We start from the raw sequence: 20,861 nt of genomic DNA, 5'->3' as shown, positions 1-20,861 counted from the left end.
GGGGCGAAGGGGTTCCCGACATCTAGGGCAGTTCTGATCGTCAAACACTGTTTCACTTTCCTTCCCCCTGATTCAGGCAATGTGCGTGCTAAGCTGCCAGTGGTGCCAATAAACAAGATGTTTGAAAACAGCTGGGACATAAGCAACAATTCTTAGGACGGTTGGCAGCTATGGTACATTGAAAGAAAAAAAAATATATACTAATCAAGTAGTGTATCAGAAACCATTACATGTGTTTGTGGACCAAAGCAAAGATCGTCATTTCCTGGTCTTAGGGTTCGCAGAATTATGGCCCACTAGGAAGTCTCTTTTCTGAATTTGGCTCTGGATGTTAGAAGGAGGAGAGATTGGGGCCAGGGAAAAAATTAGCTGCTTGGATGTTCTTCTATTAACCTAGTTAAACTAGTCTACGTTAAAAATCAAATTTATAAAAAAAACCACTGAAAAACTGTGTAGGTTATGCAGGGAAATAGCACCCAGTAACGTACTTTTTTTGTCCTCATTTGACAGACATTTAATGAATTATTTGACGCCCACAAAACAGAGGCTGATATTTTCGCTATCGTCTCAAAAGCAGAAGAATTTGAGCAGATAAAGGTAAGATGGCATCAGTATTCTACGCAAGTTAAATAGCTTTATGTGAGTGTGTTACAACCTGGCTTTTTTTTAGGGCTTGAACAGGCATTCTGTAAAACCCTCATTCGTTTATTAAATGGGGCAGCTAGAATCGATCTCTGTTATAAAATGTCTAGGCTAAGAAAAGCTCTCCATTCCCGTCTGCTGGGTTTTATAATCGCTGCTGTACCAGAAGTAAAATGGAAGGAAAGATGTTGACCTTTGTGGAAGCTGTACCTTTGCTATTAATTATTATTACCAATAACGTTACAGCTCCCCATGCTGCTATCTGAAGCAATAATCCTAATGTGCCATAAATGTATAAAAAAAATTGTAGTTGTGCATTATCAAACATAGTAGCAATATGAAAGGTCATTTCTATTTTGTAATCCTTTTATCTTAAACCAAGTTTAAGATAGAAAATCAGTGATTTTTCAACATCCCAGTTTGCCAGTTGATATATAGGCGAGGAGTTATATCATGCAAGTTATAAAACATTCTATATAGCCAGGACTGGCTTAACCCGCTAGAAACAATAATCAAAGCGGCCACTGATAAGGCACACTCCAATAAAACCCTATGTGCTCTACTCAGGAATCAGGTGAATGGTGATCTGCAGTCTAAGATGATTGCTTCATGATCCAGACCAATACAGGTTGTCGAGCCCCGGGACATTGCGAAATCCATTTTGTATGTGTGAACCTCTACCAGTGGCCAAGTATAGGGATATGAGCCTCAAGATGGGCGATTATGCATACTTCTCACATCTTCTTCTCACAGTTTTGAATAGATGTTAGAGAATCAGCAGACTGCCCAAAGTGTAGTGACCCTGATGCAGATTTTTTTCCACTGCATTTGTTCATTTCCCGAGGTTGGGCAGTTCTGGAAAATGGTGTAACAATTTGGGAGCACGCTTAAGTGGCCAATGGAGATTCATCCTAGCAATGGACAGGGACATTTTACCCAGGCAGAAAAAGTTATCACACCTTATATTGACTGTGGCATGAAAACTGTGCTCCACAAATGGATACATGCCGAGCCACCGAGCACTCTGTTACTCAACTTTTTTTCCAAATGGATTGGTTGGAGGCCATTCGTGAGAAGGAAAAAAAGACAAAAAAATCTTTCAAATCCGGCAACATATATTAACACCTTAGACTTGCCACTTCTGCACCCACCTCATCATACAATGACAGTTATATCATAACTCACTAGTCTCTGCCTGATTATGACAATCGCTGTTCACTTTTGACAATGACAGTGACGCTGACCTTTATCCATGGAGATAATTTAGATAGTTATTACTTGCAAGTATGAAGGTAAGGATAATGGAGATGCGCTGTGGGGGGGGGGGGGGTGCTGTTTTCATTTTATTTAAAGTAAGAGGGCTCCTAGGGACTCTTTGCTAGAATTTGTATGCTCACACGTCATGCAGTTGATGATCAGGAAGAGAAACAAGAAAATGGAGTGATGACAACGTGTATCTTAAACAGAGAAAATACTTTATTGGTGGAAGTTGAATTGCTAAATGTATCTTATGATGTTCCTATAGTTTTCCCCCTGTGTTAATACTAGCTGTAACAATAGTGATTGATAATATATATATTTTTTTTTATTTTAAAGTAACATGTGAGAGCACATTGTGCAAAAATTAGCAATCTTGTCATTTCAGACACAGTCCCCCCTTAATTCCCCTAATTGCAAATCATACATTTCATTTTTCAAAAATGTTATGATTAAATATCTAGTGATTGTAATTATTGATGACGAGTGAACCTAAGGAATTTTCTTGGCTTCAGTTTCACCACGAAATTGGAATAATTTTTGCGACTAAAATTTAGATTTGTTTACTTGATAGTTGGAGTGGAACAGCACCTGAAAACACTTTTGGTGTTTCTATTTTTATAAACTCAGCTTAATTTGATTTACTTTGTTCATTTTCCACATAAGTGTTGAGATGTGTGTGAGTTCCAAGGTATATAACTTTGTGGACACCTGACCATCACACCAATAAATAATTTTTGCCCATACCATCCCAAACCCATAGGCATTGGAGTTGGCACACCCTCCACTCTTCTTGGATGGCTTTCCACAAAACGTGTGCGTCAAAAGATTGTTTGTGAGCTCAGGCATTGATGTTCAATGAGAAGGCATGGCTCTCAATAAAGTTCCAATACATCCTAGTATTTAATGGGATTTAGGTTCTGTGCAGGCAACTTGAGTTCCTCAACAGGAAAATGCCTTCCCTAAACTGGTGTCATAAAGTTGGAGCCATACAGCTATCTGAAATGTCTTGTACCCTTCACTGGAACTAATCAGACTTCCAGATAGTGAAGCGTTATTCCTCTCACGAGAGAACGCAATTCCACTGCTCCAAGTCCAGTGGCAGTGTGCTATACGCCACTCCAGTTGACGCTTGACATTGCGCATAGTGATCATTTGGCTTGTGCGCAGTCGCTCGACCATGGCAATCCATTTCAAGAAGCTCCTGACACAGTCACCTGACAAGGTTTGAGCTGATGTTGTTTCCAGAGGTAGTTTGAACTTTGTAGTGAGTGATACTACAGAAGACAGGAGATTTTGATGCACTGCACACTGCAGCGCTACACAACCCTGTGTGTGGTCTACCACTTTGTCTCAGAGCTGCTAGATGCTTCCATTTCACAATAATAGCACTTACCGTGGACCAGGGCAGATCTAGTAGGGCAGACATGCAACAGCCTGACTTGTGGCAAAGATGGCATTCTATGACAGTGCTACATTTAACGTCACAGAGCCGACCAGTGTTTGTCTATACAGGCAGCATGTGCTTGTTTTTATATACCTGTTAGCAATGTGTGTGGCTGAAACGCAATAATTAGAAGGGGTTTCTGCATACTTTTCTAAATATTGTGTAGTTTTGTATCACCAGATTTATAATAAATCAATCTTACTTCGGTGTTTTTTCCCCCACTTCTCTCCTGTCCTTTTTTTTCACTTACTTGTTTTAAAGCCTGATATTCTTTTTTTTATCACAGTTGTATGTCTTTACATATTTTATTGAGGTTATCCTGCTTCAACCAGATTTCTTGGGTTGTCTGGGAAACCTGCCTGTCTTTATTATGTTGCGTGTTTCATAGTACAGTCTTTTAACACCTGAGTTGCTTTCCATCTACATCATGGGTATTACTATCCTAAAGCCGGGGGCCCAACTGTTTGCTGCTCTCATTATGTATGCGCCCCACAGTGGCCTCAGGAGACTTATCTTAGTTCCTTGAGATATTACCAATTCACAGTGGATATAAAAAGTCTTCACACCCCTGTTAAAATGCCAGGTTCTTGTGATGTTAAAGGATGAGACAAAGTTAAATCATGATAAAAACTCACAATAACCTGGTTGCATAAGTGTGCACACCCTTAAACTAATACTTTATTGAAGCACGTTTTGATTTTATTACAGCAATCAGTCTTTTTGGGTAGGAGTCTATTAGCATGGCACATCTTGACTTGGCAATATTTGCCCACTCTTCTTTGCAAAAGCGCTTCAAATCTATCAGATTGCGAGGACATCTCCCGTGCACAGATCTTCAGATCACCCCACAGATGTTCAATTGGATTCAGGTCTAGGCTCTGGCTGGCCCATTCCAAAACGTTAATCTTCTTCTGGTGATGCCATGCTTTTGTGGATTTGGATGTGTGCTTTGGGTCGTTGTCGTACTAAAAGGTGAACTTCCTCTTCATCTTCTGCTTCGCAATAGACGCCTAAAGGTTTTGTGCCAAAGTTGCCTGGTATTTGGAACTGTTCATAATTCCCTCCACCCTGACTAAGGTCCCGGTTCCAGCTGAGGAAAAACAGCCTCAAAGCATGATGCTGCCACCACCATGCTTCACTGTGGGTATGGTGTTCTTTGGGTGATGTGCGGTGTTGTTTTTGCCCCAAACATACCTTTTGGAATTATGGTCAAAAAGTTCAACCTTGGTTTCATCAGACCATAACACATTTTCCACGTGCTTTTGGGGGGCTTGATGTTTGTTTTTGCAAACTTCAGCCAGGCTTGGATGTTCTTCGTTGTAAGAAAAGGCTTTCGTCTTGCCACCCTACCCCATAGCCCATTCATATGAAGAATACGGGAGATTGTTGTCACATGTAGCACACAGCCAGTACTTGCCAGAAATTCCTGCAGTTCCTTTAATGTTGCAGTAGGCCTCTTGTAAGCCTCCCTGACCAGTTTTCTTCTCGTCTTTTCATCAATCTTGGAGGAACGTCCAGTTCTTGGTAATGTCTCTCTTGTGCCATATTTTCTCCACTTGAAGATGACTTCACTGAGTTCCATGGTTTATCTAATGCTTTGGAAATTCTTTTGTATCCTTCTCCTGACTGATCTCTTTCAACAATAACATTCTGATGCTTTGGAAGCTCTCTGTGGACCATGGCTTTTGCTCTGAGATGCAACTAAGCAAATGTCAGGTAAATCCTACTAGAACAGCTGAACTTTATTTGTGACTAATCAGAGTCACTTTAAATGATAACAGGTGTGTAATGACTTCTATTTAACATGAGTTTGAATGTGATTGGTTAATTCTGAACAGAGGGTGTGCACACTTATGCAACCAGGTTATTGTGTTTCCCCCCGCTCAAAGATTTTAGTTTGTTTTGCAATTGAATTGTTCACTTTATAGGGCACATTAAAAGTGGGAGAAAGTTCTGTCATGATTTATCTTTGTCTCATTCTTTAACAAGCACCTAGCATTTTAACAGGGGTGTGCAGACTTTTTATATCCACTGTATAATGTTGTTAAATAGGTAACATTGCCCCTTGAGCACATGGTAATGTATATGTATGTATAGTCACTGACTATGAGGCCTTTGCGTGTTTACTTTACAGCCCTTCTCTTGGTATTATTTAGTATTTTGTTGTTGTTCTAATTTGTCCTTTTTGATTTCGTGTAAGCCTAAGTCATTGCCTTTGCACACCCAGAGTTTGCTTTTCTGGTGACACTTCTTCAATTAGGGATACTAATGAAAGATGCATTCCAAAAAAAAACCCATTATTTACATGGACCCCGCATTATACATCTTCCCTAAGCTTCACTAGTAAAGGTTGAGATACGGGTACCTATAACTAGTAAAAATCTCTTTAAATATTTGACTTTGTTAGTTCATTTGTGCCTGAACATATTAAGGCTTCTCATAGCATGAATGTATATCTATGGGTCAAAAACATATCTTTATTCCCCCTGGAGCATAACCTATAATTGTATACCCTCTTTTTAGGTGCGTGATGAAGAGAGTGAAGAGTTAGAGCACCTTATCAACAGCTATTGTGAACTTCCTGTTGCTGGTGGTGTGGAGAATGGATACGGAAAAATAAATATTCTCCTTCAGACATACATCGGCAGAGGAGAACTTGACAATTTCTCTCTTATCTCTGATTCTGGATATGTGGCACAGGTAAAAATCTATGTTTACTGTCGGCATAATATTTAACCAAAATGCAAGCATATTGGTCCTGTGTTTTGACAACTCGATTCTCCATGTCTCCATTGTCACATCTTGGCTTAATATGTGTAGTCTGTTTTGCATATATGCAGCTTTATTCGAGCCATATAGTTATTTTTTTATCTATTTTTTACCCTTAAGTTTTCTTTTCTTAATATTTAAAGTCTCTGCAACTAACATATATATATATATATATATATATATATATATGTGTGTGTGTGTGTGTGTATTTTGTTCTTTCTTTTTGTTATAAAGAAAGTATCTGTTTTCTAGATTTTAAAATGTATCATCTGAGAATTAAATTAAAAGTTTAAACAATTTTGGGGTTACATATAAATTATTTGTTGTAAAATAAAGCATTTATTTGCAGTTTCTAGTCCTCTCTATTTGATATTTCACAGAATGCTGCTCGAATCGTGAGAGCCCTTTTTGAAGTAGCTTTGAGGAAAAGATGGCCTGCCATGACATACAAGCTTCTTAACCTCAGTAAAGTCATCGACAAGCGTCTTTGGGACTGGGCAAGTCCACTTAGGCAGTTCCCTATCCTGGCACCTTCTGTGCTTACCAAACTGGAGGAGAAGAAGCTTACCATTGATAAAATGAAAGACATGAGGAAAGATGAAATTGGTAAGAAACAATCATGGTAAAAGTGTTCTTTTTTAATTGCCATCTGTAAGCATCACTGCATTCTTTGGATATTGGTAGTGACCTTGGTATTTATTAAAAGGACTACAATTCATACATTTTATCTAAAACCTGGCTTGTTTATGTGCCTGTGGTTGGCCAACCAGATATCCCATAAGTGGAGGCACTGCCCCACCTCCCCAACCATCGCTTAATGCATCCGAGTAGTAAATAATGTATATATACATGTGTTTCATTTTCAGGAAGAATAGATTAATAGGAATAGTTTTAATGACAGTTTTTCTGTTACATTGTTATACTATTGTATATAAGAGCAGCCACATGTAGTATGTATTTTTTGATTATTATTTATATATGTTTTTACCAAGAAGAAATTTGAATTACTATATGTTTGGTATAGTGTTTTGAACTCTAGAAAGATGCAATCTCAAAATCTTAAATACTCCAATTTTCCTTTTTTTTGAATAACTACACTTTTTAAGTGTTTCCGCTTTTTGAAAAAATAGACTTTTGAAGACAGTTTTTATTAATATACTTGCATAGTAATAAAATGAAGAAATCGAATGATTATTTCCATAGTTTTTTGTGTGATGGTTAGTTATCAACACAGCTGTAATTATTTAGTAGGTAACAATCACCGTAAATTACATGTTTACTTTTTTTTTATAGAAATTATATATTTTGTACGTTAAAAAATCATGCAATATTTACTGTTGTAAGTAACAGTCTCCCAAATCTGTGCAAATAAAAGGGGAATCATTTTCTTTAACCCCTTAACGACAATTGCCGTTCCTGGCACGACACGGAAAAGCATGTGCTTTACGACAATTGACGTGCCAGGACCGGCACGTCTTTAAACGGGTGCAGAAAGCGATCTGTTTTCGCTTTCTGCACCCAAAAAACGTTGCTGAATGCCTCGACCTCGAGGCATTCAGCAACGCCGCTATCGGAACGAAGGGGCCATCTCTGGCCCCTCCACGGGGCGTCAACATCCGCCATACTTTGTATGGCGGCGGACGCCCGTATTAAAAGCGTTTAGGAGGCGATCGACGATCGCCTCCTAAACTTAAATGGTGTCGCTGGAATGCCTCGATCAGGAGGCATCCAGCGACACCAAACACTTACCTTTCGATGGGCTGTGACCGCTCCGGAGAGCGGTCACAGCCGCAGCTGCCGATGATCTTCGCCATCAAGCAAGATGGCCGCTGCCCTGTAACAGGAACAAACAAATTTTAAAAGTTCGCTAGACGGTCCAGACCATCTAGAGAACTTTGGCTCCACTTGCAGGTTGAATACAGGTACTGCATTCACCATGCAAGTCAATGGAAGCCAGCTTTCTAATCACAGTGTGATTAGTAAAAATAAATTAAAAAATAAAATAAAATTTATAATAATTAGAAAAAAAATAGTAAAAAACTAGTAAAATGTAAAAATCATTTCCCACTGATGTCACTATCAGGGGAACCTCCAAGTTAAAAAAAATTTTTTTTAAAAAGACAAAAAAAATATATATATATATAAAAAATATATTTTTGTGAGCAAGTCCTAAAATTAGCATATTAGCTTAAAACAATTCTCGCATGGAAAGAGTTAAAATACTGGCATATTAAATGCCCGTGGGGTGTCTACTTTTAAAAAAGGTATGATTTGATGGGGTAAATTGAATTGGCCAGGTTCAACAACGTCCCAATTAACACCGGGGGAAGGATGGCCACACACCTAATTTCCAATTAGAAAAATGCACACGTACCAAATGTGGCCTTTTAGTTCCCACAAAAATGACACACCCATGCATGTGGGATATCACTGCACTCAGGAGATGTTGCTGAACACATTATGGGGTGTCGTGTGACAGCGGCATATACCAGGAGCTGTAAATTCATACATAAAGTAGGTGTGTGTGGGAAAAATACACACACAAAAATACTACTGCAAACTTTGAAAACATGCTGGTGGTAAAATGTGTGCATGCAAAGAGTTAAAATACCAGCATTTAAAATACCCTGTGGTGTCTAGTTTTGAAAAATCTATGGTTTTGTTGGGCACACTGAAATGGCCCGGCTCAAAGATGTACCAAATGGGGCATGGGCACTGGATCCCCAAATGCCAAAGTTCAACATTGAAAAATGCGCATGCCCCAAATGTGGCCCTTTTGCCCCCAAACAGCCAGGCAAAATCATTCATGTGAGGTATCGCTGTACTCAGGAGATGTTGCTGAACACATATTGGGGTGTTTTGTGATAGTGACATAAACGAGAACCTTTTAATTCATACCTGAAGTAAAATGTGTGTGACAAAACAAATGCAAAAAAATGACTACCACAAAGTTTGACAAAAACTGGTGGTAGATATGGTGCATGGAAAGAGTTAAAATACTAGCATTTGGAATACCCTGGGCTGTCTAGTTTTCAAAAATATATGATTTGATGGGGTAAATTGCATTGGCCGGGTTCAAAGATACCCGAAATGGCACATGAGGGGAAGAATTACCAGATTTGGAAAAAATGGCTTTGAAATAGCAAAACGCTACCTGTACTTATTGCCCCATAATGGGTAGAAAAAAGCAAAAAAACATAAAAACATTGGGTATTTCTAAACTCAGGACAAATAGTAGAATCCATTTAGCAGGTTTTTTCATTACCTTTTATAGATGAGTAAAAGATTTTTCAACTAAAAGTTAGAAACAGTCATTTTTTTCTAAATTTTTCACCATATTTTATACTTTTTTTAGTAGTAAATAATATGATACAATCAAAACAATGTCATCTAAAGAAAGCCCTTCTTGTCCTGAAAAAAACAATATCTAATGTGTGTGGGTTCAGTAAACGGGAAAGAAGAAAATTACAACTAAACACGAGCAGCGCAGAAATGTTAAAACGGCCATTGTCACGAAGGGTACAAAAAGTAAAATCAGCCTTTGTCACGAAGGGGTTAAGCTCAAGTTTGTTAATGCCACATAAAACGTTTACAAATCACTGGCCACAGACTGTGAAGTACATGCCTGCTAAAACATTATTTCTGTTTAAGAAAACAAACGTATGTATAATTTTTGATGCCAGTAGCTATTTTTAACCTTTACGCATTGAAGTCATTGAATGGGTTAACCACTTATTATTCATAGCTGCTAATACTAAAGCTGCACTGTACTAATTCAAGTTAAGTATTACAAAACATTAGAACATGCCAGGTCAAGAGAGCCAGTCATTTATCCAGCACACTGCAAAACAAGCAAGCTGTAATGCATTCATCTAGAAGCTGATTTACAAGTCTGATTGCATTATTGTTCCTGTATATGCAAACGTTTTTAACCTAATGTACCTTTCCATAGGTCACATGCTGCACCATGTGAACATTGGGCTAAAGGTGAAACAATGCGTCCATCAAATTCCATCCATTACAATGGAAGCATCCATCCAGCCTATTACACGGACGGTCCTCAGAGTGCGATTGACTATAACTCCTGACTTCAAATGGAGCGACCAGGTACTATCAGACAGAGCCAAGACAAGGCCAAACACCTACAGGCCAAAAATGTGCCATATTCACTAGACTCATCTATTCATCAATTTGTACAAATGTCCAAAAACGAGGTGTTACCCCCAACGAAACAAACGCAATAAAGCAAAGACCTCCGAAGTTTTGTTTGAATTTCATTGATTTTTTTTTTCTCAAGGCCTCTGGCCCTTTTGCAGTGCAAGTGCACCGGGAGGGTAGAGATTTGCAGATGATTATTTAGTAGTACCCTCTTGGCAGCTATAATCCACGCACTGTTCTTAATGTAAAGATCGATAATAAGGACTTTCTTAGTCAAGTAATGTTTTTTTTCTTAAAGTACTATATTAATTTGGAGATCATTTTACAGCTCCATCTATTGTATGTGGCATGTAGTGTTTATATTTGCATAATTAATATCTCAATAGACTCACTACCCCTGTTAGATTACTTCATAAAAATAAATGTAAGTGTTAGTGCTACAGTTTTGATTAGTATTCTTTACAGTCATAGTTCAGAGACGTCTCCTTGGAGACTTCTGGTCACAGTAGGTTTTCAATTTTACTTAATTGGTTTTTAATTACTCATGATTACTGGTGATTTAGATAGGAAAAATATAGTAATTGATCAAAACATGTTTTAAGATACCTGTCAGACAGGGATGCTAAACCCGTTTATAACTGGGTGAACTGGGAATACTTCATTTGAAAGCACTCCTAAAGGAAAAGGGATTACCGGTACGACTAATGTTTTGCCTTGTGCATCTGCCTGAAGGATCCTAGCACTGAATTATCAAATGTCCGTAACAAGGCTGAGGTTGGTATCCTAATTCTGTAAGTGAAGGCCATATAGCGTACAAGGAAGAAACTTCTTGAATCAAAAGTCCTGATATCTTCTTGGCCTGACTTCCAAACAAACACACTAAATAAACTTAAGAATGGTGGCTTGTAGGGGCAGAGACAAGATGGCTTATGTTTTGGTCTACATGGTGATCCACATAAAAAAATAAGCCTTAGGGATTTGAATTGAAAACAGCGAGGTTCAAATCATGTTTTACAACTAGACAGTGCAGTTTACTTTCATGCATTAAACCTCCACAAGGTGTGCCAGTGATATTCATTATCCAAAAGTGCAGTATACCAGATTGATCATCTAACCGAAAGATGAAGTTCTTTCCTCATGTCCAGCTTTTTGCCACATTCCAATTTTCCTCCGTCCCCCGGCAGCTCCATGTCCCCTTTCACTCTTTTCCATTTCCAGCCTTTTCCCACATTCTATTTAACTCTTGTGTTTGAATTTTTTTCCTTCAGTCATTTCTCCTTTCATTTTCCTGCTCCAGTCTTTTTCTAACTAATCCTGAATCGGCCATCCTCCTTTTGCCTTCACGGGGAGCATAACCCTCATCTACCTATCTTTGTTGTTTCTTTGCATTGCAACAATGGTAGCTGGTGTCTTGTTTAACCCATAACTTCGCTGGCACAGTGAAAAGCCGTCTTTCTTAGACAGTCTGTATCCAATGGAAGCTCTAAATTGACAGTAGTAAGAAAGCACATTTATTCCAAAAGATAATGTCGGTCTCAGACAGCAGCTGCTATTGTGTCATGCTCAGCAGCAAAAAAAAATCTCATTAATGCCTGCTGCTGGATTTAACCTTAAGGTCAGGGCACAGATTTGTAGGTCTTTTTTCAACCATGCATATAACATGACGCGCTACTTGTTCACCCACTATGTGGTGACACAAACTGTCCACAAGGTCAGCGTCCCACCGTTTCTAGTTGTTCCCAGCAACTATGTTGCCTGTTCTAGCCCTGCCTGGATTATAAATCTAAAGGTGTTTAGATTTATTAAGAGAGCAAAACTGTTTCAATTTAGAGCATGAAAAGCCTTGCTAGTTTTAGAAGAAACTTGGCATATTCATAAACTGTTCTTGCGTGTACTTCACTGTTGTACTCACATGTACTCAGAAACATAAGTAAGTCCAGCGTAGCTGTTGTAGAGAAATACCATAAATGCTGCTGATTTCATATTTTGAATCATTAAATCCACTCAATAAATGACAGAAATTAATTGTTGTCAGGAAGCATCTAGCTCACAATTAAAGTAATAATTTTCCCTAAGCTGTTTATATATGTATTTATCACATCTAAACATCAAAATTGTAGGTTCCAGGTAATATTTGACATTTAATTGTTACTCTAGAATCCAGAGCTTTTAATTGTGTGCTGCAACATGTCAGAGACTAGAAATCTAACGTTGTATTCATTCCGCACAAATTGCCAGATAAACATTTGTACACAATATGTAATTACACCTTATTTGTTGTTTTAGGAAAGATTATAGTGCTCTTTTTACCACCTTTTCCTGATCCTTGAGTGAGATTAACACGACTACAGCACCTAATTTGGACAAATAACCTTGAAGCTTTTCGTTCATCCTTACTCGACTTGTTACCTGGTTAGGAAATTCAAACATGAAACTAGGTTAATAGAGACAGTTGTGCCATTTTCTTGATACCTTTATTATAATGCCTGTCTGATGCTGAATGTTTTCCTCTTAGGTCCATGGAACCGTTGGCGAGCCCTGGTGGATTTGGGTTGAAGATCCAACTAACGATCACATCTACCATTCAGAATATTTTCTCCTTCAAAAGAAACAGGTATTTTGCTGCATTGTGTAAAATTAATCCATACTGGGCATAGTTTACAAGGCCTGCTTAAAGTGTACTCTTTTTGATGTGTTTTGTTCATTTGTTTAGGTTGTTACAAAAGAACAGCAACTTCTGGTGTTCACAATACCCATCTTTGAACCATTGCCTTCTCAATACTATATCCGAGCAGTATCGGATCGATGGTTGGGCGCTGAAGCTGTCTGCATTATAAATTTCCAACATCTGATTTTGCCAGAAAGACATCCTCCACACACCGGTACTTATTTATTTGTTAAATTAATGTTACATGTATGAAAAATCAATTTCCCTAAGCCCAATTAAACTGTGCTAGATGTTTAACAGATAAATATGTTGAAATGGTAATGGAAAAAATAAAGGATCATAAGAATGGTGTTGAGTGAGGGGTAGGAGAAGACCTCTACATAGCAAAAGATATTCTAGCACTGTCAAGTAGAGCGTTCTAGAGCACGGATGAAATGGAATAAAATTATTGATAGATATTAAAGGAAACAATGAGACAAGTGTCGGTAAACATTACACCATGTTTGCCTCAGCTGATGCTACTAAATAGCTGTACATTAATGTTTCATTAAAATATGTCTGCTTGTTTGAGCGCAATCTTCATCGTGGCACAGAGTCTTATTTTCTATTCTATTTTGTAGAATTACTGGATCTGCAGCCTTTGCCAGTCACGGCCCTTGGAAATAAAGAATATGAATCCCTGTACAAATTTACCCATTTCAACCCAGTTCAAACACAGATCTTTCACACACTTTATCACACAGACACCAATGTCTTACTGGGTGCTCCTACAGGCTCTGGAAAGACGGTGGCTGCTGAGCTGGCCATCTTCAGGGTCTTCAACAAATATCCAACATCTAAGGTTTGCAATTGTTCTTTGTCTGTAGTATATTTTTATTATTGCCATGATGATGATCTTAAGTATTGTTGAAATTTAGGATTTCCATGTTTGTGTTTATAATAAATGGGCTTGCTGTCTTCTAACATATATAGGACATAAGCCATAATCCTTAGCGTGTTAAGCCTTTAGCAGTATAAACTATACTGTTGATACCTATTCACTGAGTTTTAATCCACCGATTCTAATATTGGTTCTCTTGGGAACCCTAGCATGTCAGGTCTTATTTAACTCACTTTTATTCAAGCAAGGACTTATGTGGTATACTAAGAAATATATATCTTATACAGAGTGCCTATGATCCATCATGAAACAGAATGTTTATGCTTTTTTTCCTTTATTTCTGTTACAGGCAGTATATATAGCGCCTCTGAAGGCCTTGGTACGTGAGAGAATTGAGGATTGGAAAGTAAGGATTGAAGAAAAACTTGGAAAGAAGTAAGCTCCTCGCCACACTAAATTAATATGCCTAGCATCTAGCCAGAAAAGTGTAGAAGAATATATTTGTTAGGCCTAATTTCGTTAATTCACACACCTTGTGTGTTTGTTTTCATAACAACTGATATTGTAACCTACATTCTAACCTTATGGATATGTGATGTGTAAGTTCTAGGTTCAGCATCAACACAATGACACACAGGGTGAACAGGATTCTTCCACCCATTCTGTGCAGAAATGTTATCACAACGAGGGTCAGAAGTTTAGATGGAATGTTTTTTTTACTTTAATGAGAGTGATAGATAAATGTTGTAACAGCCTTCCAGCTGTGGTAGAGTGGTAGAGGCTACTATAGTGAGGGAATTTCAATGTGCGCAGCGTTCATAAAGCTATCCTTAATCTAAGACAAGACTAAGAACCAAAAATGGGCAAACTAGATCCAGGTTGACTTCATCAAGGGTCTTGCTATCGAAAAAAATTAGAAATAGAAAAAAAAAAAAAGAACTTATTAGCAGATGGACAGGTCAACATCAAAGAAATCAGCAAGAGATAAAAAGGGTCTCTCAAGTATTTTAGCAAATTCAAATTTAAATTAATACATTCTGTAAAATAATGAATTTGCAATAAAATACACAGAGAGGGAGCTGGTGATATTTCCCAAGTCAGTCTTTTGGCCAATATTCAATAAAAATGTAATGTAAGTATCTTGCTCACTGAAAGAAAATTTCCAATAAATATAAATGAGAGCGTCTTCCACACAACTATAAATGTGTAACTATAAATAAAATCCATCAATCAGTCTTCATTGCTCATGTAGAGGTAAAATGTGAAGAGTTAATGCATATCTCTGAGAACAAATAGATACAGTGTTGCAGAAGTGGAGGTGACCATTCCCAGGAAATTACTGAACACTATGAATGGCCAAGTATTCCAACCAGCAGATTGGAGTGTGCTGCTGCTTCTTTAGCACTCATGCGTCCGGTTTCTGCCATCACTTTCAAGTGTAATAAGCTTGCTGCGGCTTGGATCTCTTCTGGAACTCTGGCACATCGCACAATCGACGGAATTACCCCGACTGTTACTCATGTGCAAGGGTCGACACGTTTTGTTTGGATCTAGAAGCCGGTGAACAAAAATGTAGAAACCAGTTTTTTTCCCAATCGGGTTTGGACTGAGTTTAACCCTTTGATATATTCAAACTTCAGTGATAACTCCTCTTCTCTCTTCTAATGTGATGCTCCACCATCATATGTGTTACATCTTAATATTATGTATAAAAATTGACAAATATGTCCCTTTATGAAGACAATTAGTAACGGTGTCTTACAAAATATATGTAATAGAAAATATTTTTAATTAAGTATTGGTCAATACTAACACAGCCAAACACTATCATTGATACAACCAGGTGCTCACACTGACACAGAGACTCACACTAACACAATTAGACACGCTAACGCACAAACTCACACAACCACCCTTACTAACACACACACCTAGACGCTAACACACAGGCACAAACATACCCAGAACCACACACACACCCACATGTGAGAAGCACTCACAAACATACCCAGACACACACACACAAATATTCCCAGACACACACACACACACACACAATCACAGTGTGACGTGACAGGCTACTCCCAGACCCCGCCGCCTCCTTGAAATCAGGGACATAAAAAGGTAAATCCAGCAGTCGGGACTTACCTTTTTATCCCTATTCTTGGAGCATGCTGCCATCTTTCTCTCATTCTGCGCCTTTTGGCTTTGCCCATGCAGCCAGTACTCCCTAGGTACCAGGAAGTGATTTCTTGTTGCGATGGTGACCTGGGATTTGTCAAGCCCTACTCATGTGACTTAAGTTCATTCTTTACATACTTACACAGTACTGTTTATATACTCCTAATGAATAGCTTTTCTCTTGTAGAGAGATATATCAAACCGTAGATTGTTTAAGCATGGGTCCACAATACTAACCATATTCACATCGTATATTTACATTTTTAGAGTCAAGTTGTCTCTCTCCTAGCATGTGCCAGTGAGAGCAGATGTGTAAGGGGTAAGACATGTATTTAAATGTTTGCAGTGCCAAGGTACTCCATTTACGGCTGACTATATTCATTATAATTACCTTGGTGTTCCTTTACATGTACCCTATTTACTTAATATTAATCGAATAACCTTTTTGTGTTGACAGAGTTGTAGAGCTCACAGGAGATGTCACACCTGACATGAGGGCTATTGCAGAAGCTGATCTCATAGTCACTACCCCAGAGAAATGGGACGGAGTCAGTAGAAGCTGGCAAAATAGAAGCTACGTACAGAAGGTTTCCATCCTCGTTATAGATGAAATACACTTGCTTGGTAAATAACCTTGTGGCTCAATTAAGTCTTTTACTCCATGTCATTGGTGGGTTTTCAAAGCAAATACTCAACCATTCTCCATTGTGTCTTTGTTTCTGTTTTGCCTAGGGGATGAGAGAGGTCCTGTACTAGAAGTAATTGTGTCAAGAACAAATTTTATTTCTTCCCACACCGAAAGAACTGTAAGAGTGGTCGGCCTGTCCACAGCTCTTGCTAATGCTAGAGACCTGGCTGACTGGTTGGGGATTGGACAGGTGAATAAAATCATTTGCTTGCGGGAAGGCTTCAGGTTTTCTAGAATCCGATGAGGCACTGGAGTCCATTTACTAAAGAGTGAATCGGAAGGAGAGTTTGCTGGATAATTGTGGTTATATCTCTCTCACTTCCGTATTTATTATGAGGGGCCTGAGAGGTTCCTCCAGCGTGAAGGGCTGAGAAGGCCCTGTATAATGGAGACTTTAAAAAAAATATTTAACTGCACGCTATACATGGCCAACCAAGCTCTTCCTGAAGAAGCAGCACACTGGGGATGAACTTTCATAGTGTAAACTGAAACACAGCTCTACAGCACCAGTTTTACTTGTTCTCTTAGCTAAAAGCTATTGTTGGATTGCTTACTTGCAGTACTGTATTAATAAGTCATTTTTTGAAGGAGTTTTTTTGTTTTCATGTTGTATATTGTTCATTTAGTAAACGTCCTTCATTGTAATAGTGCTATGGAATATAATGATGCTCTGTAAATAAAATGTAATGATGCGTTCGATAATAATGTAATGTAACAATTTCTTTCCACATGGTAGATGGGTCTCTTTAACTTTCGACCATCTGTGCGTCCAGTTCCTCTAGAGGTTCACATTCAGGGTTTCCCAGGACAACATTATTGTCCCCGAATGGCCAGCATGAACAAGCCTGCGTTTCAGGGTAAGAAAGAAAACCAATATTATTTGTTTAAATGCAAATGTCTTTTTCTAATGGCGAAACCTTACACGGCGAATATGTGCCGATACCGTTCCCAAAATGTCTCATTTATTACTCTAATCCTCATTTTGGTAATGCAGTAACCAAATATAATATAATCCTAAAGGAAGATTCCCGGAGGACTGTTGATTGTGGGGGGGGTCAATACATTTTATATTTTTGTTTGAAGATTAAGTACAGAGCTGCATGCGACAATGTAGTTTCATTTTGTGCCAATAAATTCCTTTTGTCTGCAGACCTGTGGGTCACTATTGTAAGCGGCTGGGGTGTTCCCTGCTTAAACATCACACCGAGTTGATTCTTTTGGAATCAATCAATGAAGTCCTACCTATCTAATGAAGTACTTTTTCTATGGACCTTCATGTGTCAGAGAGACCCTGAGACCTTCTCTTATTTAGCACCGGCAGTAGAATAAGGAGTTGGGCTGTTAATTGGGCTACAATAACAGAGCAAGAACGCGTGGCTAATATGCAATTCATAAAAATGCTTTTAAAAAGTAATATTTTTAATACAGAAAACCAAACCATATTTTAAACTTTTTTTTTTTTTTTTTTAAGCGTAATACTAGTAATAAACTTTTGCATTTAAGTTCCCCCTTTGAGCGTTCAGGTGATATTTATCATACAGACAGAGTACTGAATACAATTTACATCAAGACCTGTAGTTAATAGTAAAATGGTTATTTATCTTTTCTAATTAACCCTCTGACAGAACAAATGTATTGATGGGGATTTTAGGCTGGTCTTCACTATTTAAATTATTTATAGGCTACAGACATGCTATGTAAAAAAGACCCTCTAATGAACAATAAATCAGTCTTGCTGTTTAATCACACCTGTTCTTTAGAGAACGAGAAGCCATTAGATTTTTCTCTTTTCAGATACTATAAGACTCTGCACGAGTATAATGATGATGTATTTCGGCTATTTCCACAAACTCATTTGCAGCGGAAAGCCGCAAACACCTATAATTCAGCTATCGTGATAGGATTGCTAGAATCTCTGTATTTAATGCCTTGGTTTTTGCAAACATAAATGCAGCTATATCAGAAGCTAAGTCAGTGTGTGAAATAAATGTTTGTTCGCCCCCACATAATGATAAACTGTTTAAAAAGACATTATTGTCTTCTTTGAATTTTAGTTTAACAAGAGTTTTGTATACTTATATGTCCTCAAACCACACTAACTGTATTATTAATCCATATGATGGCCAAGTGGGTATTAACTAAGCCAAGTTCCTACCCTATAAGTGGTCAATGTGTTTAATGGGGAATGGTTATTCTGATATTTATATATAACTGGGATTAAAATGTACTTTGTGTCCTTCAAGTTAACAGGACCTAGGTTTGTTTGTTTTTTTGTTTGTTTTTTTCTCCAAATTGCACTTTGCAATAAATGAATTAACTCAGGACCATATTGGCCATCAGGCACATCAAATAACTGCCCAGTGAGCCGGTGCACTATAATGCACCCAAGGTGACTAATGTAACAATGCAGCATGCATCAACCTGCTACACTCTGGCATCTTGATGTGGCCGTATACTTTCAATCCTTTGGCCACTAGCCATAAAATGCCAGAGACCATTTTTTTATCTTAGTCTGGACTCAGGAGCTGCCACTTCAGAAGGTTTAATAGACTGCAGGCCGTACAGGACAGGGAAAAGCTAGCAGGGTGCTAGGTTGCATAGGAAGAGGTATCTGTAGCAGGTGCACTATAATGCGGCTTTATAGATCACACATGTGACCTCATATAAAACTGTGTGCCCAGTTTTGGACACGGTGGCTTCAGAAGGACGTACACAATTTAGAGAGTGTTCAAATAAGGAAAGCCTAAATGGTATATGGTTGTATCAACAAAACATACCGAGATTTAATAGATACACCCTGCTATATCCTTTTTAATAAAAGAGAAGAAGCTTAACTTGAGGGTGTGTTGTAAAAGTTAAAGGGTGGAAAAAGGAGGGTTATTGTGTCACAAAGCATTGTAAAGTAGGCTGAAAAGTCTCATCTAACCTGCAAACTTTTGGCTTTCCACAGCTATAAGAAGCCATTCACCTGCAAAGCCTATACTCATCTTTGTGTCATCGAGGCGTCAAACTCGACTCACTGCCTTAGATTTGATTGCATTCTTAGCAACTGAGAACGACCCCAAACAATGGCTTAATATGGATGAAAGAGAGGTAAAATTCTAATTTCTATATTTAATATTAGAAATGCTGATGCAGTGTACCTAAAGTCTTCCATTTAAGCAGCATGGGACTATAGCCTAAGATGTTGATGAAACCAGACAGTTGTAAGCATTGTCACAAGTTTTTCACTATTATTTATGAATTTTTACAAATGCAGTTTATGTGTAAACACTGGAAGATTAGTAAGCACATCTCTACAGCACATTGGAGCCACTGGGACTGTAGACTCTAATGGGTTATAATTTACTGCCTGTAGCTGTGGATATGCAATCATAAGCATTGGTGCTTAAAAAATGTAGGCTTTTCTACTCATGAATGATCCCTTTTATATTCCATTCAGTACTTTTTTTCTCTCTAGGATGTTTCCTGAGAGAATACGTGATGTATTGTTTGTCTTTACGTATTGTTCTGTTATGAGCAAATGTGTCCATCAGTGCAAGCACCAGTGATACCATTGGTGACATTTGTAAATAAGTTATTATGTAATTTTATTTTTAAGGCCTTTGGTATTATAATACCTGTTTAATTCAAAAAATACCGACATCTGTGTGTATGTATGCCCATTGCACCCTGGTTAGAAAACAAAGTGGACACATCATTGGCTCATCAGCTAAAACATTGTGACATACAGATTTACATCTAAAGTGGAATTCATTTCTGTGACATCACACCTTTGTTTAAGGAAGGTTCACATTAGTGAGTTTAATACAACAACAATGTTATACATGTCATATACAAGAAGGCATATTACCTAGACAATCTCATCATACAAAGCTGGAAGTACCTAAAAATTTAATCCTATTGAATTTGCATAAAAACATTAATGGTTTCTCCAAATTTCAAAGATAAAGTCATCCAGTGCTGTGGTGCCCCAAAATAAGGAAGGTGTACATCTGGAGAATATACTGCTTATTTTCCTTTTCTTTTTTTTTTTTTTCTTCATTTTTTTTTTTTTTTTTTTTTAATAAAAAAAAAATATCCTTGGAAAGGTTGATGGAGGATTTTTTCTCTATCTCTCTCTCTTTTTTCAGTCTTCTCGCAATAGCTTCTTTATTTATATTCCCACGAG

General features: G+C 38.0%; 1 protein-coding gene across 1 annotated transcript in view; it reads left to right on the top strand.

Annotated features, from left to right (window-relative positions):
• Nucleotides 1-20,861, top strand: part of LOC149273467 (activating signal cointegrator 1 complex subunit 3-like) — a 99,268-nt gene that overhangs the window by 19,814 nt on the left and 58,593 nt on the right. Inside the window, exons 6-17 of the mRNA XM_089506277.1 lie at nt 511-597; nt 5,870-6,046; nt 6,496-6,721; nt 10,068-10,222; nt 12,789-12,887; nt 12,987-13,155; nt 13,562-13,782; nt 14,171-14,256; nt 16,460-16,626; nt 16,735-16,880; nt 17,427-17,547; nt 19,641-19,783. Of these exons, the coding sequence (XP_089362403.1) occupies nt 511-597; nt 5,870-6,046; nt 6,496-6,721; nt 10,068-10,222; nt 12,789-12,887; nt 12,987-13,155; nt 13,562-13,782; nt 14,171-14,256; nt 16,460-16,626; nt 16,735-16,880; nt 17,427-17,547; nt 19,641-19,783 (1,797 nt within the window). The remainder of the gene's footprint in view (nt 1-510; nt 598-5,869; nt 6,047-6,495; nt 6,722-10,067; nt 10,223-12,788; nt 12,888-12,986; nt 13,156-13,561; nt 13,783-14,170; nt 14,257-16,459; nt 16,627-16,734; nt 16,881-17,426; nt 17,548-19,640; nt 19,784-20,861) is intronic.

Source organism: Sceloporus occidentalis, unplaced genomic scaffold (genome assembly GCF_023333645.1).
Source record: "Sceloporus occidentalis isolate IW3139 unplaced genomic scaffold, rSceOcc1.0.p SCAF_374, whole genome shotgun sequence".
NCBI classification, from domain to species: domain Eukaryota; kingdom Metazoa; phylum Chordata; class Lepidosauria; order Squamata; family Phrynosomatidae; genus Sceloporus; species Sceloporus occidentalis.
The sequence above is the reverse complement of the archived record's forward strand: the minus strand, read 5'-3'. Positions and strand labels throughout refer to the sequence as shown.